Source organism: Phyllopteryx taeniolatus, chromosome 5, assembly GCF_024500385.1.
Source record: "Phyllopteryx taeniolatus isolate TA_2022b chromosome 5, UOR_Ptae_1.2, whole genome shotgun sequence".
In the NCBI taxonomy this organism is placed as follows: Eukaryota; Metazoa; Chordata; class Actinopteri; order Syngnathiformes; family Syngnathidae; genus Phyllopteryx; species Phyllopteryx taeniolatus.
Genome location: NC_084506.1, coordinates 18,755,109 through 18,783,052, shown reverse-complemented (window position 1 = coordinate 18,783,052; position 27,944 = coordinate 18,755,109). Strand labels below are relative to the sequence as shown.

The following is a 27,944-nucleotide window of genomic DNA, read 5'->3' as shown; positions in this document are numbered from 1 at the left end:
TATTGTCATCCCTTGAGTATTGTATTACCTAATAAGCACCTCACTTAAATATAAAATCATATAAAACATACACTGACCTGACTCTGGAGTCTACTTAACTGCACTGCCTAGAAGTAAATTTTACACTGGTTAACCCTTGCGTGTGTTTGTGTGTGCCCACAGGAACGAGGCAACCCATCACGAGTGCCAATCTGGGTGCTGTGACAAACGAAGACGGAAACGAGATCAGCTACTCGCTGGTCCACCCTCCTCGTTTGGGACGACTTATCCTGGCCAACGCCAAAAAACAAATGGAGGAAATCAGTCGATTCTCCCAAACACAGGTGAGCACTTCAACCGTGCTTTTGTCAAAATACCCCAAGGGTCAAGAGTTATAGCTCAATTTACACAACCTGTCTCTGTGAAGTTAGCCTGTTGAGTGAGCGCCTGTATATCCCACCCTTAAACTGCTTGGCCAATGCGAAGTTTTGCTTTCATTACCATGACGACCAGGGCTGAGCCTGATCGTTGTGACTAGCGTGGTTTCTACTTGCGAAAGCAAAACTGAAAGTGTGAGGTAAACGTGAGCACCTGTAAAGACAATAAAATCATTTTTACTCAAGGAGGCAGCACTTCAAATACTACACTGTGTGTATGTGGCGCATGAAAACATCACCAATCACAAATAGCCCCACCGCTTCGACAAGTGTCGCTTATCGGAAGCTAACACTGTTACAATCGTACTAATCTGTGCATTCAACAAAACTAAATATTTTCTTGTGTCACTTTTTTTATTAAGAAAAGGAGCACTACACACTAATGTGCTGTGTAAAAATTTACAGTATTAACATAATAAAATCGAATATAAAGAAATTAATATTTGTTTCTTAATTAAAACATTTAAAACAAATCTTTTTCCCTGTTTTTTGCCTTTTTCGCTACTTCACTTTTAGCAGCTTTTCATCTTTTTATGGATACAGGTCCGCAGCTCACAAATTACTCAGTGTTTTAAGTTTTGTTATAGCCTTTATCTAGTCCTTCTGCTTCAGTATAGTATATATTGTAGAATTACTATGCTGATAAAGTTTCGCCAAGTCAACTAAACACTCACATCACTGTTTTTTATTTTATTTCAACTTTAATTCAATGGAGATCTTCCTCTTCTTCTCAGCACTCACTTTCTGAGATGGTTAGTTTACAATTTCACACATCCCACTGGCAAATGGGTTGCTCACAGCTTGAATTCTAATTGGGTTTTGTAAACTCTGACTAGATTAACTAATTGATAAATGGTGTGTCCCAATAATTGTTTAGACCCCACCTGTTGGTGGTATCAATGTGCAAAGTCAAACTCACGAACCTCCTTCACTCACTAAAAGAAGACGTGGTGGTATTGTAGCACAAATAAATGTGTGACACATTTATCGTGTATTTATTACAGGCTTGTAAATGTAGCACACAAACAAATTGAGAGCATATGTCCTGACTAATGCAATGCTAGAAAGTCAGTCTGTGTGTGTCTCCCAAGAGCTCCTCAGTGGGACTTGATGTGGCTTCTATAAACCTCACACACATGCTGACATTTATGTCTAAATTGACATAATTGTGCAGATTACATTTGGTATGTACCAAGAAAAAGATCCATATCCATCCATGTATGTACTGTATGTTCATCTCCATCAACTCTTAAACACCCTGCAGTCCTGTAATTGATGGACAGAAAACGAACACTTCCAGAGAGAAATGGAAAGTAAAAACAACACAAAAAAAGAAGTCTGCATTTGGGTTCGAAGCCATTTTAAGGGCATTTTGGCCATTTTTGGGGCTCCATTCAGAGAAGAAGTCTTTGTAGAGCTTTTGTCCGATTTCTGCCAAATTTTAAGTACGTACGCTCAACAGCTATGTAGCGCTAAATTGTTAAGAATTTGCATTTTCTTCATTGTGTGTCCGATGATTACCCATAAAAAAAAGCTCAAAATAGTTCAACTTCACCAGGTCAGAGGTTGAGCAAATGTGTCACCCATTTCCAGGGGTCTTTTGAAGACAGACCTTATTCTAGTTGTCCAAACACAAGCTCAGGAAAACCCAATTGAATGAATGTTAGCTGGTCAAAAAAAAAAAGTAATTTTTTGTCCCATTTGGGGTCAGAGACAAATCATCCTTGGTGTTTTAAAAGTCAACCTTGCACGGTTTATTATCAATGTTTTATGATAGTTTTGCTATGAATGGGCTCAGCGGGTGATTATGGGTTACACGTTTCGATTCTAGTTTCAAAGAAAAGCAAGGAGACCAACAAAGGTATTCATATCTGCATCTCTATCAACTCTTGGGTTGGATAAGCGTAACGTCTCTGCTTGCAATCTGCTGACAAGAGACGTCTCAATTTGATTGTTTGAGTTTTTCAGTGTGTTTGTGTGTGCGCATGTATTATTTTATTTGAAAGTGTGTTTGTGTGTAAGAAAGAGTTGAGTTCAGGACATGGTGACCTCAGAAAAATAAACACAAGCGGCCATATTCCGATGCTCAATCTTGAGATGTGGCGCGCCAATTTCACTCTGGTTCTTTTTTACTTCCAGAGGGAAGAAGATGTCGGCGGAAAAATGTCAGCTGAGTCCGCCAAAATAATAAAAATAATGAGCTCTGCTTGCAGATAGGCCTTTGAGAACATTGTTAACAGCAAAACCTTTTTTAAAAAGTTAGTCCTACTCTACATCCTAAACTCTTGTCACTCCTGGTCCTCAGCTGGAGTCTGGAGGGGTTTTCTATGAGCACCAGATGCCCGAGGAGCCCTTCTGGGTCGTGAGGGACTCAGTGGAGCTCATTCTGTCCTCTCAGCCCGCCCCGGATGTCCGTCACGTGCTACCCATCACCATCTCCTACTATGCAACGCACAGCAACATTTCCTCACAGCTGTGGAGGAACAAAGGTGAATGTCTGTTTTTTCCGTTGTCATGCCAAAGGACAGCCAAAGCCAAAGCGTTTACTACTCTTCCACGTGTGATTCCCTTCTTTTCTCAATTGTGCCTTTTCCGGAAATATCTTTCCTCAGGTTTCTGACTGACTAAAATGGCCTTAGCGTTAGGAGTTTGAAGGCCACCTGTTGCTTGTGCACGGGACAGCCCATTAATTCCACTGAGCCACTTGTTTGAAACGATACACCAGTGATTCCCAAACACTGTTCCATGGTACATTAGTGTGCCATGAGAAATCATCAAGGGCCCTGTGGGAAATTAGTGAGAATTGCCCTGCAATTAACTGGCAACCAGTACAGGGTGTAGTCTGCCTTTGGGATAGGTCCAAGCCCCTTTCATTAATCTGAACAGGATCAGCAGTATAGAAAATAGATGGATAAATAGGATAAAAGATGTCTCTGGGTGTCCGTCACAAGGATGCATCTAATGAAGGTTGTTTCGCTAAGATTGGCCGCCAAGTTTGTTCATACTGCAGAGAGACTGCATAACGACTGAGTCATTGTTGGCTATTGTACATCCATTGTAATGTGCTCATTGTTTCCACTCAGGTCTGGAAATCGTGCAAGGCCAGAGGAAAACGATCGATGATTCCATCCTTGACGCTTCCAACCTCCAGGCCAGCATTCCCGAGCCGGAGAGCGCAGACGTGGTCTTCGAGATTAAACGTTTCCCTGCCCATGGACGGATCACCCTCGGGGGTCGTGACCTACCCCAGGATTCGCCTTACTTCACGCAGGGGGATGTGACACGCAGAGAGCTGGAGTACCTCCATGATGATTCAGTGGGTTCTTTTGACAGCATTTCCTTCAGGGCCCGTCTGAGGTCTCGGGCTGATGGCGTGATCTCCGACTCTGTAATCCTGGAGGAGATCTTTAACGTCTCCATCAAACGTCGGGGAACTGAGCCCCCTGAGCTCGTCACCATTGACCAGCTACTGGAGGTTCTGCAAGGATCTATGAACCTTGTGACCCGGAAGCATTTGAACACTCACGACGAAGACAGCCCGCCAGATGAGGTCCACTTTAAGGTGACCAAGGCCCCGAGAAATGGGCATCTAGTTGACGCCCACACCATGGACACCCTCTCTGAGTTCACCCAGGAGATGATCAACAGTGAGCAGGTGGGCTTTCACAGCGATGGCAGCCTTGCAGACGGCTTTGTGGAATTCATCGTGTCGGATGGAGAGCATCAAACGGAGCCACAAACCCTTCACATCGGAATCCTAGCTCGCACTCTTATTCTGGACAAAGCGCCGGAGATCAAGGTGAAGCAAGGAGACGACGAGACTCTGGTGACCGAAGAAATGCTGAGAGCGACCACCGGTGGTCCCGTGGAGGAGGACGTCATCTACAAGATCACGAGTGTTCCCAAGTATGCGGCTGTCATGGTAGACCGGCAGCCCACGTCAGCCTTCACCCAGAAACAGATCAAAGAAGGAAGAGTCAGCGTCCGCTTTGTGAAGTCCACTTCGCCTCGTGACAGCGTTGCTTTTTTCGCTCGCAGTCGGGCGGCGAATGTGTCGTCTGTTCTCAATATCACGGTCCAGCCTCTGGCTAAGATTGCTCAGGATCCTCTTCTACCTGAAGGCTCTCTTGTTCAACTCGACAGGAAGCTTTTGGACGCAACCCCCCTGGCAAACAAGACCAGGACCTCCCCTACGTTCACAGTAATCCAGCAGCCACAGGGAGCTCGATTTGTCAGGTCTGGCGGTCCTGGTGCAGGCCAGCCTGTGGACTCGTTCAGCCAGCGGGACCTGGATGAAGGACGTATTGCTGTAGAAATCCCCAAAAGCTCCTCCAAGTCCCAAGATGGGGTCACTCAGGATGAGGCCCGTTTCTTGCTTAAGGCTCACGGGGTGCCTCCAGCAGAGTGTGTGCTTTCCTTTCAAACTGGCCCCTACAATGCCTCTGGTGTCTACCCTGCTACTCTGCTGAGGGTTCCCTCAGAAGCCCCAACAAAAGACAGTGAGGACAAGCCCAATGTGGTTGTGTACCCCCTTGCAACCTCCGAAAGCCCTCGGTGGAAAGCCAACCAGGACCAACCCCACGGGAATGCCCATACCACCGCAGCCCCCTCTGACAGCAACTCCCACAGGGACCCTGTGGTTTCTCGACGCGGTAACATCTGGTCCATTCTCATCCCCATCCTCGTCATCCTCATCCTCCTGCTCTTGGCAGCCCTCTTGGCATACTATCTGGTCCGTAAAAACAAGACGGGTAAGCACAACGTCCAGACGGCGGGAGCGGGCAAGCCGAAAAACGGCGAAGTAGCGAGCACGGAAACCTTTCGGAAAACCGACCCGGCCAATAACATCTCCATGTCTAACATGGATTCAAAAGAGGCTGACCCGGAGCTGGTGCAGGACTGTCGGACGACAACTCCGGTCTTGAAAAAGAACCAGTATTGGGTTTGAGACTTGGAAACCCCCTGCCAGAGGTGGATCCTTAAGTGTTTGGAGTGCCGCTTCCTCCAAGTCTTCTTCTCAGTATTAAAGACTTCTTGCCACCGCAGTTTGATGGATTTTTGTTTTTTGACGCCAACGGCCGCATACTTATCTCGACTCAACTGTGGACTGATTCTCAGGCAACAAAACACTGAATAGTTGTTTGGCAAGGCGAGAGGCAGTTTGTTATCTTCGAATGCCATGTATATTTATTTTATCATTCCTCTCCGTCAAAGAGCACAAATGACATAAACATGCTGCGTGTTTGCAAAAAAGAAAGTATTCTGGGTGTCCGCAATCATTTTACATGTATATCAAAGGCCCGCATTACTTGTTCACCGTTTTCAAAGTAGATTAGCTTACAGCTCATAAGGTGAGCTGTTAAAAGTGTACATAAATGATGAAGTAAACACTTAGGTACTGTATATGGACAATGACATTTTCATTATTTTTGCCTTTACACACCACCACAATGGATTTTGAGTAAGACAATCAACGTGAGTGAAGGGTAAACTTCCAGCTCTAATTGAATCCGTTTTATAAAGAATTTTCTATTTTCATGGACTTTTTTGAAGATGAAGAAATTGGATGTTCTTCAGTGGCCTGATCACAAGTCAATACCTGGCAAAGAATTTCTAGCGAGGAATGTCGAATTTGGTGACATCCATGTAGCTTCAAATTTGAGGGACTCATTGACAATACAGACCCTGAAGATGGAGGTATTCTACATAATATGGTAATGATCCCTGAATGGTACATACAGTATATACACTTAAGTTGCAGCGTATTTGCTTTATTTCAAAATCCATCATGGTGGTGGATATTGTCCAACTACTAACTGTACTGTAACTTTATATGTTGTCTTGTCCAGAAGATTTCAAACAGCCTTTTGCCTCTTCTGTGCTTTCTGGTTTGTTTGTTTTCCCCCTACCCGACCCCGACCCCCACTGTTTCTCAGGGCTAAATTCAGTTTAATGTCATCACTCGAAACATTTCAGCAGTTTGTCTTTTTATAGATTATTTGGTACTAAAAATAAATAAACTTTCAAACTTGAATTTAGCTCCAAGGACTGACCATTTCTGCTTCAAAAGTTCTGGTGAGCTTCCTTCACTTGACCGGACCGGCAACACAAAGCGGACAGGAAGTTTGGTGTTAAACACATCTCGACAGGCTGATGATGTGAGACTTCCACAGATGCTGTTTGGCGCTGGGGGTGATTGATCAGGATCGGAATGACGACGACACAGTCCGGTTTGTCTCGCGTTCAAAGCACTCCGTGCTGTATGTAAGCTAAATATAGTCGCGTACTGAGATAATGAACATTTTTATTTTGTAACGAAGACTTTTACTTCCTTGTTCCTTTCTGATTGGTGAATGTTGATTGGAGGTTAAAAGGTAATGTAGAACTTGACCAGGGATGGGGAACCTACGGCTCGCGGACCATTTGCGGCCCTGCGAGAGCATTTGATTCGTAGAAACAAATCAAAGTGGCTCTTATGAAAATATTTAACCTAGATGCTCATAATAATAATAATAATTGAAGAATGTGATTGTTGTATCAGAAATTCATCTATTTAGTATGGCCATTCATTGGAGGGGAAAAAGGTTCCCCATCCCTGAACTACACTTTAAATCTTTTTTTTTTTAACCATGTACTGAAATGTCTTGACATCTTAAATTGTTGGAACATGTTGAGGATTTTTTTTCTTTTTTTTCTTCTTTTTCGCTGTTGGGACAGAGCTCAGTAAGTGATGTGTTCAAAGACACTTTGTATTTCCTGTGAAATGTTTGGGTTTTCTTATTTCTCAATCCCCCCTCACATTTTATCTATTTTTTTTGTGTAAATAATCTGTTTCATTTGGGGGTTTCTATCTGTCTCGGTGTTTCGCTGTACTCTAATTAAACAACATTTAATGAAGACTAACCGCCCTTCTCTCAAGCTTGCTGCTCTCTTTTGTTTTCATCCAGAGTTTCATCAGCACGCCTCCTTTGTTCATTCATTATTTATTATTTCTTTCATTGCCCTTACATCACCCCATGCTATAAAAGACCTTTTTTTCTAAATTGAGCATCTAGAACAAGACAAGCATCCGTTTAAGCCTCCTGAAAGGTTTCCATTACACTAATGAAATAAAAACTCTAATGCAACAAAGGCTCTCTTCATTGATTTGTTCAGTCACACAATTTTAAAGGTGTGTGTAAGTGGTAACAACAGCACTCATTTTATTTGTAGCAGTAATTCTTGAAATGGGTTGAGGTCAATCAATCACTTCTATATTATTGTAATTAATGAATTATTTTTTTTGGATACCGTCACAACAATGTGGTTTACACATTGAAGGTTTCCTGTAAACGTTTTTATATTTGTAATAAGATTAGTATTTTGTTATTATTATATGAGGAATGACTTACTTAAAAAAAGCTAAATATTTAAAAATGTGGAAGATAATGATGATGATGAAGATTGATACGTTGTATTTTTTTTTACAGATTTTTCACTGACCACCAGGTGGCAGTGATGTACAATTATTGTCATTCGTGTGAAAAAGAAAAAGATTCCTGCTTTCGAGGTGTGCATGCGTCCGCGTCCGTGTGCGTGCGTGCGTGCGCGCGGGTTCTGACTGAAGCTGTTCACAAGAAGCTGAGCCCAGTTGTGCGTGCGTGCGTACGTGCTGACGTCATCATCTCTCAGATGCGATTATGCAAGCGATGTCGCTGGTGGATGTCTTTCAAGAGGAATAGAATCCAGACCTTGTTGTTGTTTTTTTACTGTTGGTTGCGTGTTTGTTTTGTTGTTCTCAAATAAAAATTATGTAAAAATATCACACATTCAGGACACGCTTTTATATGCCTATGAAAAAGTGTTAACAATATTTTACGGCATTTTTTTTCCCCCCCTAAATATAAACCCATCGGGGTGCCCCCTGGAAATTTGAAACAATTAACCCCCACCTCGACATCAGTCTCACATTATGGTGGTGGACGACCATTCACATTCTAAGGACAATTTAGAATGTTTTATTAACCTAACATGTATGATTTTGGAAAGCAGGAGAACATTCAAACTACATACAGGAAGGCCGGATTCGAACTCGCAACCTCAAAACTGTGAGGCAGACATGTTAACCAACATTTCACAGTGCTATGCATGTTTAATTTGGTTTTAGAATTGCATCAAATCCCCTTACTGGCTTTAAATGGCTGACAGGCCTTAGATTGACCATCCTGGTTTGTAAACAGTGTCCATGTTGGAGAAAAAAAAAAGTATAATTGTCTCCCTTTTTTTCCAAACATTGAGCAGACATGATGTTCCTTCCAGATGCCTCAATGCTGAAAACAGGACTATTCTTTCATGTCTCTGGCGGAGGTCGTCTTGCGTAAGTTTGGAGAAAAATGACTCCTCCAGTCTTTAAAAATAAAATATAAAAAAATAAAATTTAAATGGGAAAACAGCTCCAGACTGGGAAGAGGATGACCCATTCTTGAGATGCCGGGAGGATAAACACTTGTTTCCTCAAAGTGGGGGATATTAAATGAAAACAACCACTTGAAGTTGTTTTTAACTTTAGTACAATATGACCTCATCTGAAAAAAATAAAGCCTCCTGGTAACCATGGTGACGAGTCATTTGGTGAGCTTCAATTAAAAAAAAAAAAAAAAAAGCTAAGAAATGAGCTTTTAAGATGATCAAACACGACCGCTTCCTGTTGGGCTTTACTGAGTCCGTCTTATCTCTGCAGCCAATTGGAGCGTATCGCCTGCAGGAAGTGGCGTGCATCTGAGAGATCATTATTTGATGTCGCCGCCAACTGCAAGATATCCCAGGGAAAAAGCTGACGTAGGAATAAAAGTAAATGCAGCTCCTTATTAAATATTCAAAGAGTGTCTTATGTTACAGAGGCTTAAACCTTTCTTTAATACAGTACATTTGTTAAGTACAATTCAGTTGTATTTAACTTATGATACAATATATTGGTGTTAATCTTGATCAGCGGTTCTCAAACCTTTTTGACAAAGTGCTACCTCAAAGTAGCACCAAGTACAAGTAGCACCATCATGACCAACATGAAAATACATTAGTATAGTATGCAGCGATTTTACTATTTACTACTTTACTATACTTAACATCAAGCGGTTCAGGGTGTACCCCGCCTCCTGCCCGATGATAGCTGGGATAGGCTCCAGCACGCCCGCGACCCTAGTGAGGAGAAGCGGCTCAGAAAAAGGATGGATGGATGGATATACTTAACATTATGTTCAGTTTGAATATTAAAGCTGCACTTAAAATTCAGTCATTCTTTCACATAACACTAGAGGGAGCCAGTGTGTCACTTGTGGTACTGTACGTCAATTCAATGGGAAACTATCAATACATCAGTTCATAGATGCTATTTGTTCACACGCATTTCTCCAAATTAGTTATTTTAAACTACACTTGATTGTAATAAACCACCAACATTGTTTGATATTTTTCCAAAAATGCGTTTGGCCCACTAACCTATTAAAAAATAATAATAAATAATAATAAACATCAACAAAAGGAAAAAAAAAATGCATCACCCTAAGAATTCAGAATTCTCTCACATGCAGCTGTCAGACGGGTTGGTGGGGTGGAATTGCGGGACCCCCTGAGGCCATATGTCGTTGTCAGGATGTCAATATAACAACATACACTCACGCAGCCAACAGGGAAGAAAAGACCATTCAGAAAGAGCACAAAACTCACATACTCACACACACTCTCACACACCCACTCAGGCAGCTGGAGGTCAGATAAGCGATCACGTATTGTTGACTGCTGCCCACTGTAACACGTGTACGTGTTTCTGTCGTTCTTGTGAGTAACATTCATTCATTCATTCACGCTTGTAAATGTCACTATTTTAGCTCATTATTTTCCTTTTCTCAGCCTAAGTTTATTGTTATGATGTTCACTTTACTTTAACTAGCGTAGCACTTTGCTCTTTCACTGCCAGCTGTTTTCAAAGCAGAGTTCCCTATATTGACAGTCGTTTTAGAACATTTATTTTGACTGATCTTTCAAGAGTATTGTGTTTTGTGACATAATAAACACAAACCATACCGAAAGAAAAAGAAATAGTAGACTCTCTTTCTCTCTCGCTCACCAGAAAAAGTTTGTTTTTCTATCTTTTCTGTTCGTTAGTAATCAGAAAAAGACATGGGTTGGTTGTATCAAAAACACAGTTTTTTACTTCTTCCAAAAGTGGGAAAAAAATAGCTTTTTGTGAAAAGAAACATCTCAAGTACAACAGTGACTTTGATGCTAAGATTGCTTTTGCGTTTGTGAAACCTCAAACCATAAAACAAAAACAAGACTGAAAAAGGGCCTTTAAGACAAGCTGTGAGTGACGCTGACTCACCACATGACTCGAGTTTGGATTTTTTACATGGCGTTCGACATTCACTCCATGAACTGCGTCATCTATGCTCACGATTGCGACACAATTTCAACTACCTACTGTGACACATACTCTGTTTTGTAACATACATATACATACTCTGTTCGAGTGAGAGGTGCCTAAACTTGTACAACTTCCAACATGTTGGCATTACTCACCGTCTTAATCGACGTGACAAGCCGACATTCAGCTCCAAATCTTTGTCTTCTACTCAAAAGCTGTGCTGATCTCAAATCCAATGCAATGTAACGCCGCCATCTACAAGGATCAGACAGTCATTTTACAAATCTGAAGCTCAGAGTTAAGCTGGGCAAGACCCTCTTCCACGCCTACTTGTTAAAAAATGTACTTAACAAAAATATACATCTGTGGCTGTAATGGTATGTGAAGGAATCACTGCCTAAGTAGTTAGGTTGTATTTAACTTTTAAACTTACTACCTTTGCATTTAATCTTTAAGAACTGTTTGTTTTTAAACATTTATGTAGGTGCTGTTTTTATTTAACTCTTATGTGCAATACATAATTAATATGATTATACAGCGGTCGTGTTATCTGGTTGTACGTTGTACCTAAATCAATCCAAAACCACCATAAAAGTTTTCTTACGATGAAGAGTTTTCGGCAACCCTCTTCAACATGTCCTTATAGTGTACAAATAATGACATATTGTATACAACAGTGTTTCAAAATGTGTCCAACTGCTGGCTTGTGTTGGTTCACATTGTCCTGCAGATAACTGATGAACTTTGTAAACAGTAGACGCTCTCTTCTGTTTTGTTGTCGCATGTTTAGGCTTGCCGTGATGAGACAGAGCCCATCGAACACGGAGTTGGTTTACGTTTATGACATCCATGTTCTTTATGTATTGTTTCACTTTGTGAAAACTTGGCGATAAGGGAAATGTCCGTTAGTCAGCTCTGTTGTAAAGCAGAATGAAACTATTCATCACTGGAAACATATGAACCAAAAACCCTAAAAATGTATGTACACCTTAGTAGATCACTAATTGTAAAAAATTACTTTGACTACTTTATTTCATGTCGCATTTCATGACAATTTCATGACAATTTAATTCATTGCAGCATCATGAAATAAAGGGACATTAAATAATGTCACAAATTAAATATAAAAGTCATTAAATAAATTAAAATGATATTCCTTAATTTAAATGGTTGGATACTGAAATAAATTACCATCAAAAGAGGCTCATATTTCACAACCTAATTAATTATTTGATTGAATTTTCAATGTTTTGATTTTATATTTAATCGCCTTCGAATTTATTTTGTCCAAACCAACCCTCTATAATTTAGTATTTATAATGCCAGTAATAAAATGCAAACATCATTAAATAGATAAATACATTCCAGTAAATAATTAGAAAATATATTCAATGGGAAAAAAGGGCATTCAATAATTCAAAATGTTAATGAAATATTTATATCAGTGAAATAAAACTAATAAATAGGTTCAATATAATGATGTATTCACAATACAATTCATTTAAACTAATTATTACCCATGATTTGATCAATTCATGTTTTGAATATTGATTTAATTGCTTTTATACTGATGTAATTTTGGCACAAACAACCCTCAATAATGTGTCACAGATTTGCTGTTATACTGAAATGGCCCCCAAAAAAGTCCTTATTAAGAATCATAAAGTTGGCCCTTAATGATTTCTCCTTGAAGCTCAAGCAACATTCCAATCACAGCATGCTACATGTCATTATGTGAACATTAACTCTTTCATCCCAAGATAACAGGATTAGCCTCACCTCATATGGAAGGATTTAGAAGTCAGATTTACAGCAAAATAGCAGCGTTACTGTTAACATATATGTACTCTAATTCTGTAGCGTGCCCAATTATCCACGTTCTCATCCATGTCCTTACCTTTTCCAGCCGCAGGGTAGGTTTACAAGTGCAGTGAAGAAATAAATTGTGACAACATGAAGGCTCAGCGGCCAACAACTGCTAACGTCGGGCTTTTGTCCTTAAAAGGTTGATTGCCACTGTCATCTTGTCTTGGATGCCAAAAACAACACCGTCGCTGGCCAGACCACAGACCACGCTAACTAGCAGCTAGCCACACTCGTAAGACTAAAAGAATTTGAAAGTTGAAAGTCCAATTTGGGGGTTCAATATTGTGTTCAAGCTTGTTATAGACAGCCCATGTTTTATTTTGGGCATTTTACCTACATTCATAGAAAATGAGTTTGCTTTCCTCCCTCCTTGGCTCATTAGAAAACATACTAGCAATTAATGCTAGCACTTAAGACCTTTTGCATTTTTACGAGCCATAGGCTAACATTAGTGTAAAGCGGCAACCGGTATTCTTAGTATTTAGTATACAGCATATACATCAAGTAGTAGTAGCTTAGGGGTTAAAACTGTTCAAAAGTAGGGTCATATTCTCCCATTTGCATGTAAGGCCGTTTTTTAAATTTTTTTCTGTGCCTGGATTTGCATACTTTTCATTTACGTGTATTGACACACCCACCACGCATATGATGGAAATAAATGTGGAAACACCAAAGAGGCATGATTCATTGACAGCTGAGGCTTCATGGAAATACTGGAGGTATAAATACTTTTTCCTAAGACTTGTGAATATCATAGAAATCCGTGAAAAGGATAAAGCCAACTCTAAATTTGAAAATTCCTTATATAGCAGCACTTAGTCGGCCAATCGGGACATGCGGACCGCTCCAGCTACACTAATACTTTAGAAGAAGGGCATGCTTTTTGTTTTTATTCTGTGTGAAATAAAGTCAATAGCTGCTTATAACTGAATGCATATTTTGAAGAAAAAAAAAGATGGTGTGCCTATCACGCTGTAGATCAGTGGTCACCAACCCCTTTTGTGCCACAGACTGGACTGGACTGATCGGCAACCAATTTCAGGGCACATATAGACAAACAACAATTCACACTCACCTCCATTGACAATTTAGATTCAGTGACTAAGAAGCGTGATTTTGGAATTTGGGTGAACATTGGAGTACCAGCAGGAAACATCAATTTAAAAAAATAGCAATATAGCTCATTTGTAAGGTTATTGACTTAGGGATCAGCTGGTTGCAGGTTCAAGACCTTCCATGGACCAAATTTGTTGTACAACTAAGGTGCCTTTCGGCAAAGTCCTGAATTATCTGAGTCAAAAAAAAAAAAAAAAGTTTGGAGACCTACACACCACTGTGGAATGCCATGGTGCTGGAAATATCGACGTTGTGTGGATGATACTCTGTAGTGGTTGAGGACTTGGGGACGATGGAACGTTCCAAGAGCAACACAAGCACTGATGTACCTCTTCTCTACTTTTTACATCACTTCTTCCACGTTCCAAAAGAGTGACTTCACCAGGGCGAACCCCCGTCACCGCTCTCTGAATATTTTTTGAGGGGTAGTCATAATCTTATGCATGCAGCTGATTAGGTGGATCTGTTTCTCTGCAGCTTTATTCCATCTTTCACATGTAAACACAGAAATAATTGCATCAGGAGAACATTTGCACCAGTTCTCCATGTTGATGTTGGACATACAAAGGTGCCATGTTGCAATATGATCCCAGGAAGTGTCTGTGGTGGTCCTGGATGTCAAGCAGCGGGGGTGAGATGGCGGTTTGATATACCCATAGAGATGCCGAAATGGCAAGTTATTTTAGGAGGCGAGTCCTTGGGGAAATTCACTCAGGAGCAGTCAGGCCTCCGCTGCTTTTCATCACGGCTTTTTCTCCATGCAATTTCACAATATGAAGTCATAGAGCACAGTAAGGGGAAAAACATTAGCTTCTCGTCCAAAAACTTGACAACAAGCACAACCCTTAAAGGAGAAATACTGTGCATTTTGTTTTCAATTTAATACATCATAATATGACTGACATTCTTTTGCCAAAATACCCAAAGGATTAAGAATTACAGCACAGTTTTCACCTTCTTTTTACAGCATGAAGTGCTGCTGTTTTATACAAATGAGGCACTGCTCACCCCGCCGTCAACTACTGCAGGGTGTGCCAACGACTGTTCCCATAAGGACATTAACCACTAGCAAAATTGCAGTGGGATGCGGATCGAGCCCTACCGCAAATAGTAAAAAAATTAATTAAAAAAAGCGTAACTTAAACCTTCCCAAAGATTTTTGCAATTGCGTATATTAATAGTTTAAATTGTAAATATACCACAAACTATGATCCTAAAAACACTATAATACTCATTTTACAACATTACACTTAAAAAAGGGCATCCAGATGATTTGATTTGAAAAATGCATCTGAAGTACACATCCATCCATCCATTTTCTTTACCGCTTATCCTCAATAGTGTCACAGGCTGCTGGAGCCTATCCCAGCTATCTTCGGGTGGGAGATAGCCCTGAACACCCTGAACTGGTCGCCAGCCAATTGCAGGGCACATAGAAACAAACAACCATTCACACTCACATTCACACCTACGGACAATTTAGAAGTCTTCAGTCAACCTACCATGCATGTTTTTGGGATGTGGGAGGAAACCGGAGTGACGGGATTTGAACCCCGGTCCCCAGAACTGTGAGGCAGATGTGCTAACCAGTCGTTCACCGTGCCCTGAAGTACACATGTACATGCAATTACTTCCACTGACAACCCAGGATAAAATTAACTCCTCCCCAACATACAAAACTTGTCTCTCAGTCGACATGTGTCACATCAACATACAGTACTTCCAGGAGCCCAGTTCTTATTCAACCAGGGTTTTGACACCACCCTGTAGCATCTTATAGTGTGAAAGAAAGAGCACAAAAACACAAATATGTGAGTTTTTCCATAAAATAATGGCGCTTAAGTTCCAAAAAAGTACTGTTAGACCCGAGTCTACAATTGGATGCTCGCACCCTTGAGTCAGTTTTCACACTTGTGCTTGGGTGTGGTTCCAAACAAATTAAACTGGAGTTAAAATGATGATCCAATCTGGCAAATAAACGAATCAGATTTGTCCTTAAACGGCCGAATGGTTACTACATGTAGAATGTAAACAGAGAAGACCGTTGACTTGCCTAAAAATGTAGTCTTGGATTTTGCATATCATCTGTTAGCAGCGAGTCTCCTTTGATCAAAACGTCAATCACATGTTGCCTTCAGTAACATTGCTTCACTTGCTAGTCCACGCACCAAACATTCTTCCCGGGTGAGAGTCCTTACAATCAATCAGGGAAGAGAACAATGTCACATACTTTGTGGTGATGTATTTTGCTTCACTTGGAATTTTAAACTTTTGAGTCGAAATGAAACCAGGGGCTTGGGAAGAAATAGACCAAGTTTATTTACCAATGAACTGATTCGGACCAGAGAAAGCAGCCATAGCTATCCGTCATCTTTAAACATAGGTCCACTCAGCACTAAACAACTTCAAGTCGATCAACATGATTGATGTTTCACTTGCAAAGAAACATTGGGGGCCTTAAAAATACATTTGTTCTGGCCACATCCTTATTAAACCAAATACCAGTGAACGAAATATGAATAAGCAAAATATTGCAGCGATAATCAAGTTGTAATATGTTTGTGTTCTTTAAAGGTGTTCCCGATGTCAACCCAGCATTACATTTATCACTGTTCTTTACCTCAAGATAGTCCAGTTTTGTTTGGCTGTTGTCTATGCAGTCCTTTCGACACGCTGCGCGTGTTGGCCAACTAGCAAAATGCACACTCGCCAAAAGAGTTTAGTTTGTGTATCAGCTCAGACTCTGATTGACCTCAAAGCATAGTGGGAGAATCTTCTTTACTGCCAAGACTGCTTGTTTTTATTGTTTCAGCTCGAAGGCAAAGTGTGCCTCCTGCTGCTGCTAAGGCGATTCTGGCTTGCAGAGATTCTGTTTAAAGCTGAACTATTTCAAACATTTTGCTCACAGCCATAATGATAATAGGACAAAACAGTGATGTTTTATAGAACGCCCATCACGATATCTATGTATGGATGCCCCAGCCCTATGAGACACTGCAGAAATGGAGCATTTTGCATCCCCTAGTGAGATAATAGTTATCAGTGGAATGTTGTTTACAGGTTCCTGTGTTTACAGGTTCCTGTGTTTACAGGTTCCTGTGTTTCGGAGGAAATGACTGCATATCGACAGACACGCTAGTAGTCTCACAAATGCTCCCCATTTATGTGATGTCACAATACCATGTGCAGTGATTAGTTTATCGCAGGGGATGTGGGCCAGACACACCCGCTGTAGGTCAAAATACAGAAATGAGAGAGACCAAACTGTACATATTTATCAATTCAGGTGGTACAGTGGTAACTTGACTCAAATTCAATTAGTTCTGTGACCACCCTCGGACTGTATCTCAAATAATGCCATTAATCCGTTCAAGCCCCCAAAACTCATCAACAATTTAGTAACCTTTTTTTTTAAATAATAAAACACTCACAGTATTGTACGGTATAAAAACATACACTGTGTTTAATTGGACATTGTGCTGCTCCCTCTGGTGTGTGTGCCTTTGCCACCAGGGGATGGTATAATACCTACATACATATTGTACAAGTAGATTTGTTGATGAAACGTAAAGGAGACCATCGCAACTAAGCTGCAGGGATATTTTTCTTTTTTTTTGCAGAACATAAAGAATATATGCCTGTGAGTGTTGTTGTATGCTCTGTCAGTATACTGCATGTTGACAATAAAGCACTTGAAGCAAACTAGAAAAAAGGTCACTCGTAAGTCAAATATTTGCTCACAACACAAAGCGACATATTGAGTTGTTTGAGCACTCGTAAGTCAAGGTACCACTGTGTTTACAGTACATTTGAAGAGAGAATCCCTACTAAACAGACTCAATTGCAAACTATGATGAATCATTGCAACTTTAAAAAAAATGCAATAACAGCCAAAATAGTTAAAGTTACAATGTACTATCAGAATGAAACTGCAACTTCATGATAGAATGTCCCATAGCCCTTTTTCCAAAGTCTCTTGCTTTCATTCCTTCCAGACCTTTTGATCTCAACTTGTGTCTCATTTTCAACTGCAGCTTGTGATTTCTATTCAAAATAGACACCAACAATCAGCCTTTGACCACCGTTTGGACATCTCGTGTTGCACTTAATTCATGATCAGTTGGAAAGTTTGATGGCTAAAAAGTTAAAAACGAATGGTCGAGAGCTGTGGCATGCTGTTGAGAGGAAGAAAAAAAAAAAGTCGAGATTCGCCCTATTTAGTTTTGGGGAAAATCAACAACAATGATTGAATGATCCGACAGATAATGCGCATGTTGCGTGCGAGCAATGTGGCGTGTTTTCACCTTTGTAGACGTGTCTGTCCCCAAGAGGTAGCTTGTGAAATCCGAAGCTCTTCCAGATAAGTACTGAGTCACTACAGAGGTTGTTCAGAGGACAACATCCAACTTGGAAGAATACAACTCGTCTGCCAGCACCATCAAGTGCTGCCATATGCACACACACGCGCGCACACACACACACACACACACACACAAACAGATCTCTGAAAATTGCTGCATTGACCTTCTTTTTAACCTTAACAGCCCTCCATTTTCTGTATTTAACCAGACTAAAATACTAGATTTATTTTACATACTGCATTCCATTTAGTTCCTGATAGCTAGCGCTGAACGGAAAGAAAGAAAGAAAGAAAGAAAGAAAGAAAGAAAGAAAGAAAGAAAGAAAGAAAGAAAGAAAGAAAGAAAGAAAGAAAGAAAGGACATAGATAGATGAATGACAGAGAAGTAGGAAAGGAAAAGGGAAGGAAGAATGAAGGAAGATGGACAATGAATGAACAAAAGTATGAAAAATGAAAGAAAGAAAAAAGAGAAAAGGAAGGAAGAAATTACTCTAGAAGTATTATGCGAGTTAAGTTTTTTCATTGATAGATTCTAATTTTGAGTTTGATTACTTCTTTTTATTGTAAATATGCAATACATTTCAGAACTATATACAGGTATATGCAATTTTTTTTTTAAATAATTTTCCAACACAGTGCCTTCATCTCCTGGATCCGATGGGGCACCGTTCCTGTTGCCACTAATGCAAAATGGAGCGTGTTGGATATTTTCAGAGATGAATCCCTACTCTGTATCAAATATAAAATACATTTTGGAAGGAAGGTGGAATGTCACCACTGTCCCATCTTCTGGATCTGGTGGGGCAATGACCCACCCACACTTATTGTAATGCAGATAGTAATAGCTAGATAAATGATTTCGCAGTACTCCATGTTAAATATAAAATACACTGAACCCCTAACTTATATCATTGCTAATACTAGCATGTGTCCTCCTATTTATGTCATAGTGGAAAAGGTCACCAAAACAGCCAAGTCTGGGGTTGTCTTAAGGCTTATTTACACTGTATTGTCTGTATGAACAGTTGTTGACGTCACAGGTCCAAGCGCTGTCTTTGTTGGCTTAAAAGTGACCTTTTTGTAGCTGTGTCCATTTAACAACATCTGGAAGAAGTAAGCAAAGAGAATTCTGGTTCAGCTCTTTGATATCAGAGTGGAGGGCAGCGGATCCTTGACGTCACCGAGGCTGGATTGAACTGCACGTCTTAATCCCCAATTCTGATTGTTCACCTTGGGTGCAACCACAGAGGTGCTGTCTTAATTTTTATTTTAATTACTACTCTGTATTATATATAAAATGTATTTTGGAAAGACCAGGAAAAAAGATCCGCCACAATGCCATCTGCTGCATCCGGTGGGGCACTGTCCTGCTTGCTCCTCATGAAAAATTGATAATGATTGATGGATAATTTTGCAAATCTGTGTTAATTATAAAATTTATTTCGGAATGAACAAAAATAAGTAATTTATAATTACATCTGGATATTTCGCAGTTGAATCACAACTCAAAACAACAAAACATGGAATTTTAAACCTCAGTGCCATGTGCTAAATCTGATGGAGCACCATCCCACTTGCCCCTAATGCAAAATTCGGTGTGCTCGATAGCTAGATGAATAATTTTGGAATATAATCACGACTCTTGGGGCCCGGCCAGGCACAGCCCGAAAGGGTAACGTGGGTCCCCCTTCCCATGGGCTCACCACCTGTGGGAGGGGCCATAGGGTCGGGTGCAGTGTGAGCTAGGCGGTGGCCGAAGGCGGGGACCTTGGTGATCCGATCCCCGGCTACAGAAGCTGGCTCTAGGGACGTGGAATGTCACCTCTCTGGCAGGGAAGGAGCCCGAGCTGGTGTGTGAGGTCGAGAAGTTCCGACTCGATATAGTCGGACTCGCCTCCACACACACCTTGGGCTCTGGTACCAGTCCTCTCGAGAGGGGTTGGACTCTCTTCCACTCTGGAGTTGCCCATGGTGAGAGGCGCCGAGCAGGTGTGGGTATACTTATTGCCCCCCGGCTCGGCGCCTGTACGTTGGGGTTCACCCCGGTGGACGAGAGGGTAGCCTCCCTCCGCCTTCGGGTGGGGGGACGGGTCCTGACTGTTGTTTGTGCCTATGCACCAAACAGCAGTTCAGAGTACCCACCCTTTTTGGAGTCCTTGGAGGGGGTGCTGGAGAGCGCTCCCGCTGGGGACTCCATTGTTCTGTTGGGGGACTTCAATGCTCACGTGGGCAATGACAGTGAGACCTGGAAGAGCGTGATTGGGAGGAACGGCCCCCCCGATCAGAACCCGAGCGGTCTTCTGTTATTGGACTTCTGTGCTCGTCACGGATTGTCCATAACGAACACCATGTTCAAGCATAAGGGTGTCCACACGTGCACTTGGCACCAGGACACCCTAGGTCGCAGTTCGATGATCGACTTTGTGGTCGTGTCATCGGACATGCGGCCGCATGTCTTGGACACTCGGGTGAAGAGAGGGGCGGAGCTGTCAACTGATCACCACCTGGTGGTGAGTTGGCTCCGATGGTGGGGGAAGATGCCGGTCCGACGTGGCAGGCCCAAACGTATTGTGAGGGTCTGCTGGGAACGTCTGGCAGAATCCCCTGTCAGAAGGAGTTTCAACTCCCACCTCCGACAGAACTTTGCTCATGTTCCGGGGGAGGCGGGGGACATCGAGTCCGAGTGGACCATGTTCCGTGCCTCCATTGCTGAGCAGGCCGACCGGAGCTGTGGCCGTAAGGTGGTCGGTGCCTGTCGTGGCGGCAATCCCCGAACCCGTTGGTGGACACCAACGGTGAGGGATGCCGTCAAGCTGAAGAAGGAGTCCTATCGGGCCTTTTTGGCCTGTGGGACTCCTGAGGCAGCTGATGGGTACCGGCTGGCCAAGCGGAATGCAGCTCTGGTGGTCGCTGAAGCAAAAACCCGGGCATGGGAGGAGTTCGGTGAGGCCATGGAGAAAGACTTCCGGGCGGCTTCGAGGAAATTCTGGTCCACTATCCGACGTCTCAGGAGAGGAAAGCAGTGCACCACCAACACTGTGTATAGTGGGGATGGGGCGCTGCTGACCTCGACTCTGGACGTTGTGAGTCGGTGGGGAGAATACTTCGAAGACCTCCTCAATTCCACCGACACGCCTTCCCATGAGGAAGCAGAGTGTGGGTTCTCTGAGGCGGGCTCTCCTATCTCTGGGTTTGAGGTCACTGAGGTAGTTAAAAAGCTCCTCGGTGGCAGGGCCCCGGGGGTGTAAGAGATTCGCCCGGAGTTCCTAAAGGCTCTAGATGTTGTGGGGCTGTCCTGGTTGACACGCCTCTGCAACATCGCATGGACATCGGGGACAGTGCCTCTGGATTGGCAGACTGGGGTGGTGGTCCCCCTTTTTAAGAAGGGGGACCGGAGGGTGTGTTCCAACTACAGGGGGATCACACTGCTCAGCCTCCCTGGTAAGGTCTATTCAGGGGTGCTGGAGAGGAGGGTCCGTTGGGAAGTCGAATCTCAGATTCAGGAGGAGCAGTGTGGTTTTCGTCCTGGCCGTGGAACAGTGGACCAGCTCTACACCCTCGGCAGGGTCCTCGAGGGTGCATGGGAGTTCGCCCAAAAAGTCTACATGTGTTTTGTGGACTTGGAGAAGGCGTTCGACCGTGTCCCTCGGGGAGTCCTGTGGAGAGTGCTTCGGGAGTATGGGGTACCGAACCCCCTGATACGGGCTGTTCGGTCCCTGTACGACCGGAGTCAGAGTTTGGTCCGCATATCCGGCAGTAAGTCGGACTCATTCCCGGTGAGGGTTGGACTCCGCCAAGGCTGCCCTTTGTCGCCGATTCTGTTCATAACTTTTATGGACAGAATTTCTAGGTGCAGCCGAGACGTAGAGGGGGTCCGGTTTGATGGCCTCAGTATTGCATCTCTGCTTTTTGCAGATGATGTGGTTCTGTTGGCTTCATCAAGCCGTGACCTCCAACTCTCATTGGAGCAGTTCGCAGCCGAGTGTGAAGCGGCTGGGATGAGAATCAGCACCTCCAAATCTGAGACCATGGTCCTCAGTCGGAAAAGGGTGGCATGCCTTCTCCAGGTCGGGGATAAGATCCTGCCCCAAGTGGAGGAATTCAAGTATCTTGGGGTCTTGTTCACGAGTGAGGGAAGAATGGAACGGGAGATCGACAGGCGGATCGGTGCAGCGTCTGCAGTGATGCGGACTTTGTATCAGTCCGTTGTGGTAAAGAAAGAGCTAAGCCGAAAGGCGAAGCTCTCAATTTACCGGTCGATCTTCGTTCCTACCCTCACCTATGGTCATGAGCTGTGGGTCGTGACCGAAAGAACAAGATCCCGGATACAAGTGGCCGAAATGAGTTTCCTCCGCAGGGTGTCCGGGCTCTCCCTTAGAGATAGGGTGAGAAGCTCGGTCATCCGGGAGGATCTCAGAGTAGAGCCGCTGCTCCTCCGCATTGAGAGGAGCCAGATGAGGTGGCTGGGGCATCTGATTCGGATGCCTCCCGGACGCCTCCCTGGTGAGGTGTTCCGGGCATGTCCCACCGGGAGGAGACCCCGGGGACGACCCAGGACACGCTGGAGAGACTACATCCTTCGGCTGGCCTGGGAATGCCTCGGGATCCCCCCGGAAGAGCTGGATGAAGTGGCTGGGGAGAGGGAAGTCTTGGCGTCCCTGCTGAAGCTACTGCCCCCGCGACCCGACCCGGATAAGCGGTAGAAAATGGATGGATGGATGGAATCACGACTCTGTATTAAATGTTAAACCAACGTTGGAATAAATGGAAAAAAAAATCACCACAGTGGCATCTGGTGGAGCACAGTCCCACTTGCCCCTAATGTAAAATTTATAATGATCAATAGATAAATCCAGAGTGCTGGAGCCTATCCCAGCTATCATCGGGCAGGAGGCGGCGTACACCCTGAACCGGTTGCCAGCCAATCGCAGGGCACATAGAAACAAACAACCATTCGCACCCACATTCACACCTACGGGCAATTTAGAGTTGTCAATTAACCTACCATGCATGTTTTTGGGATGCGGGAGGAAACCGGAGTGCCCGGAGAAAACGCACGCAGGCACGGGGAGAACATGCAAACTCCACACAGGCGGGGCTGGGATTTGAATCCCGGTCCCCAGAACTGTGAAGCAGATGTTCTAACCAGTCATCCACCAAATTCTTTAGAATTTTAAAAACTATATCTAGAAAAGTACAAAAAAAATGTAGTGGAACCTCAATAGAACGGACCAATAGGGGCAGGGGATGGTCTGATATAGCCAATTCTCGTTACATTGAAGCACTTTTTTTTTTAGGCCATTTGCACCCATATTTCTGGACTACAAAATTATTTTTTTAGTGTTTTTGTCATAGCCTTAAACGCCAGTAAATAAATGTAAAAAAAAAAAAAAAAAAACTTTAAAATGTTTGAAAGTTTCACATTTTATTCAAACTTGCCACGCCGGTGTGCTTGGTCATGGTGACATTGTTGACGTACAGTACTCATCATAGGTGAGACCCTTTCATGAGCCGTGAGGAATTAAGGCTTCTTTATACTGTCGTGACTGCGGCTACCCGGCGCGTAGTTTGCCTTTATACACCAGCGCAACCCACGCACGCAGTTTTGAAAATGTACTGCAGTTCACCTCCAAGTCGAGGGTGTCGCTACTGCTGGTATTGGCCAGGACACCACAGGGTGGAGTTTCCTCTGCATTTTTTGGCCATTTTCGGTTGCCGTTTTTTCTTTCCTTTCAGTAACAAGGAACAAAGCAACAACAATGGCGACCGGTTAGTCGAACAGTGTCTGCTAGAACAAATGGACCTAGATGACCAGATGAGACGTTTAATTATGCTGCAAACTCGATCGAGAAGGCGGCGGCGTGGATGATATGTAGAACCAAGGGCCACGGTGAGTACATCATCACAGCATGTGACTAAAACGGACTAATCACAAGAGATGATCTCCGCGGCGTTCGACGTTCAATAAAACGTTACTGTACCAAAAATAACATGTTCCAGACTCCAGAGATTTGTTTTGTATTCCTCAGCATTAACACTGCCACCATGCCTCTCTCTCTCTCTCTCTCTCTCTCTCTCTCTCTCTCTCTCTCTCTACACAATATATATAACCATCATGACATGGCCGCAACATCAATGCCCCACATTCAACATGGCCGCCATGTAGGCACGGGAGGCACGTCTTTTGGAATTGGATCTGGTCATATTGTATATCTGTGACCCGGAAATACATCAGTCCCATTCTCTGCCTGCATTGCGCCACAGCCCCAGTAAACAACAGCGGCCAGTTCTGGAATTTACAGACTTTGTCAACAGCAGTTTGAGTGACAAATGGAAACTATTTTTGGACATATTGTTCAGTCCTGACAGTCCGTTTTATCCGATATCGGTTATAACGTGGTCCATTTTATCGGGGTGCCACTGTATAAAGTATAATTTTCAACCACGGTGCCATCTGCCGGATCTGGTAGGGCATGTTTCCCATTGGCCCTTAATGATTGATATCCAAATAGATATTTTTGTGGTTAAGTTACTACTCTGTATTAAATGTAAAATATGTTATGTTATGTCATGTTACGTTATGTTGGTAAGGACGGGAAAAAAAATCCACCACAGTGCTATTTGTTGGGGCACAGTCCCTTCTGCCCCTAATGCAAATTGGATGGATGGATGGATGGATGGATGAATGGACAGACGGAAAGGCAGTTATAGTGATGCAGTTTATTTTGGAGTAATTTCCAAAGTATAAAAGAGAAAGTATAGCTTCCGAGTGAGCTTTTCACTATCTGCTCCCGCACATACTCAAATAAGAGGAAAAGGAGGAGGAGCAGGTCAGAGGTCAAGTCCATGTCACCGGGGTGGGTGGCTTAAGGCGTGAGTTGACAAAAGTGTCACAGTGTTGCGTGTAGTGCTTCACACGTCAAAGAAGAATGAGGTGATAGCGATGCATTGTTGGCCGGCCACAGCTCAACTGCGGGAAAGGAAGGAGGACAGCGGGAAAGCGGTGACGACTCAGCGTGTGCCACTTTTCCATCTTCGAGCAAAACTATGCAGTTCTCCGTTTCCTTCCCTCAGCATTTAAAAATTTTTATACAAACATCTGCTGCCACTTCTTACAGTGTGGCCTAATGGTTTTACCAGGTGCCCCCGCAGCAAGGACGCAATCCAACACTTTTTCCCTTCGGAAGGGCTCATCAGACAAGGGAGCACTTAAGCATGCAAAAAATATGCGGACCACCTCAAGTGTCCAAAGGTATGCAGAAATAGTCATCCATTAGTTTTCTATACAATTTATCTTCATGAGGGTTGACCATTCCCTCTTACATTTACACCTATGGACAATTTAGAGCAAACATGTCAAACTCAAGGCCCAGACCAGATCCGGCCCTTTTTTTCTTTCTTTTGTGGTCCACTAAAGCAAATCCAGTGTGTTTACTACGTTTCTTGCTAAATGGGTATGATTGTTTCATGTTGGCAACAATTTTTGTCTTCGATTTAGAATATTTATTTACAAAGTCCCTTTGTAACATAAATTGAACAATAGTATTTGTAATTGTGTGACTATTTTCCAAGCCTTCTGATTTCCAACTCAATTTGTTAAAAAAGATACATAAATACGTTTAAAAAAAAGAAAATTGTAATAATAATAAACTTTTTTAAATTACAAAAAATACAAAATCTAACTCAATTTGCTGCCCAAAAAAATACAATGGTGTTTCGAAGCGTGAACCGACTTACACGTTTTTTGAGATACGAACCGCTGCTTGTCCGATTTTTTTGTCTTGAGTCGTGAGCAAAAGTTTGAGTTGCGAACCCTACGTGGTGGCAGCAAACTTCACAATCGGCATCAGTGTGGCAGGGAATAAACAATTCTTTAAAATTCTTTATTACTGTAAAAGCAACCATAAAACAATGTATTACCCATTGTGCATTTAACCAAACCACATTCATTTGCCCGAAAGTCCGCTAGCTTCATGCTAACACACAATGCAAAACACCAGAAGCAGGCTAACGACACTTGCATCGATGTTGTGGTAGTTATAACCCTTTATGCAATGGCTATTTCAACACAAACAGTAGAGCAACACATGTATTCTTTATCTTCTGTGAAAAATTATTAATATTGCTAAAGCTTGGTAGTGATGGTCTTGCACGAAAGCATGAATTCATGCTGCAAAAACTGTTAAATTCTGTAAATGATTTTTAATTATGCTGAAAACACTCATAAACTTCTAAGTCAAGGCACCATTGTATACAAAAGTGGTAGTTTTACTAATATTAATTTTTTAAAATTCGTATAAATGTTTATTTATAACAAAGTAATTACCCAGTTATTTAATGAGATAAAGGTATAAAACATTATTTTTTTAATTGGGAGGAAAAAAACTGCTACATTAATGCAACAAATATAACAGGACTCTTAGTAATGTAAATGCTCGCTTATGGACCAGAGTAGTCCGTATGTTGCCACAGTTTGACACTTGAGCGCATTATGTAATTTTCCATTATTTCCTATGGGACGATATGATGTTTGGAACAATTCCAACGGTGGCCTTAGAAGCCCTTTGTTGGCTTTGCGAACAATAAAAATGAACAAGTAACTTTGCAGAGGTGTGTACATGACATTGACAGGTATATCCTGCATCCTACCTTATTTCTTCCACTTGATGACATTTCCTCTTGTGAGCGAAATGACGTCATGGCAGCTCCTCATGTTACATTCCACAAACTGAGAGAACCTCAAACAAGTAGCTGGGATTTAAGTCGAGTGTCTGGAAGCACACGGATGATTTTCGAGGAGGAAATCACAAAAAGTCAATAAGCTTGTTCCAGGGTCACACTGTACAGGCAATGTTGTAGTTAGTCTTTTCAATTTCGGAAGCATACTCTGATAGCTTATATTAAATATGGACAACAGTATTAATCAATGATTTGAATAATCAGATGTTGGACTAGATCCTTCTCGTCTTAGTTACTCATCTTATGAACATATGTTTGACAACTTTTCAGCCTTTCCACTTACATGCAGCGATTTCTCCAGATTCTCTGAATCTCTTGATAATATTACAGACCGTAGATGATGAAATCCCTTGATTCCTTGCAGTTAACTGTATGACGAGAAATGTTCATCATCGTTCATCAGTTTGGACATTAACTATCTTGTCTTTGAAATTGAGGTTTCCAAGTATCCATCCATCCATCCATTTTCTGAGCCGCTTCTCCTCAATAGGGTCGCGGGCGTGCTGGAGCCTATCCCAGCTGTCATCGGGCAGGAGGCGGGGTACACCCTGAACCGGTTGCCAGCCAATCGCAGGGCACATATAAACAAACAACCATTTGCACTCACATTCACACCTACGGGCAATTTAGAGTTGTCAATTAACCTACCATGCATGTTTTTGGGATGTGGGAGGAAACCGGAGTGCCCGGAGAAAACGCACGCAGGCACAGGGAGAACATGCAAACTCTACACAGGCGGGGCCGGGATTTGAACCCCGGTCCTCAGAACTGTGAGGCAGACGCTCTAACCAGTCAAAAAAGTGAACTGCTCACCCTTTGAAACACCTCACATCGTCGTCACATTTCTGTGGGGCCAATTATATATTACTTGTGCACTCACTGTAGTAGTCTCGCCACGCTGCACTATTTGCATATCTGTTGTTGACCAATACTGGCCACTCATGCCAGAGTAGCATCTGCTCCATTCGCACACTGTGGAGTATCTGCAACATTTGCACAACAAACATTGTCCCAGATTATCGCACTCCTCGTCACTTTAAACCGC

The 27,944-nt window shown here is 42.6% G+C and overlaps 1 protein-coding gene and 1 long non-coding RNA gene across 5 annotated transcripts in view; one reads left to right on the top strand and one right to left on the bottom strand.

Moving 5' to 3' along the window:
- Positions 1-7,315, top strand: part of cspg4 (chondroitin sulfate proteoglycan 4) — a 67,175-nt gene extending 59,860 nt beyond the window's left edge. The window contains exons 9-11 of the mRNA XM_061773458.1: positions 163-323; positions 2,722-2,905; positions 3,500-7,315. Of these exons, the coding sequence (XP_061629442.1) occupies positions 163-323; positions 2,722-2,905; positions 3,500-5,364 (2,210 nt within the window). The 3' untranslated portion in view covers positions 5,365-7,315. The remainder of the gene's footprint in view (positions 1-162; positions 324-2,721; positions 2,906-3,499) is intronic.
- The window catches only part of LOC133477993 (uncharacterized), a 230,704-nt gene extending 211,579 nt beyond the window's left edge, over positions 1-19,125 (bottom strand). For all 4 annotated transcript variants that reach the window (XR_009788536.1, XR_009788537.1, XR_009788535.1 and 1 more), the window contains exons 1-2: positions 18,105-19,125; positions 10,974-11,073 (exon numbers count right to left, since the gene is read on the bottom strand). This is a non-coding gene — a long non-coding RNA (uncharacterized LOC133477993). The remainder of the gene's footprint in view (positions 1-10,973; positions 11,074-18,104) is intronic.
- Between the last annotated feature and the right edge of the window lie 8,819 nt (positions 19,126-27,944).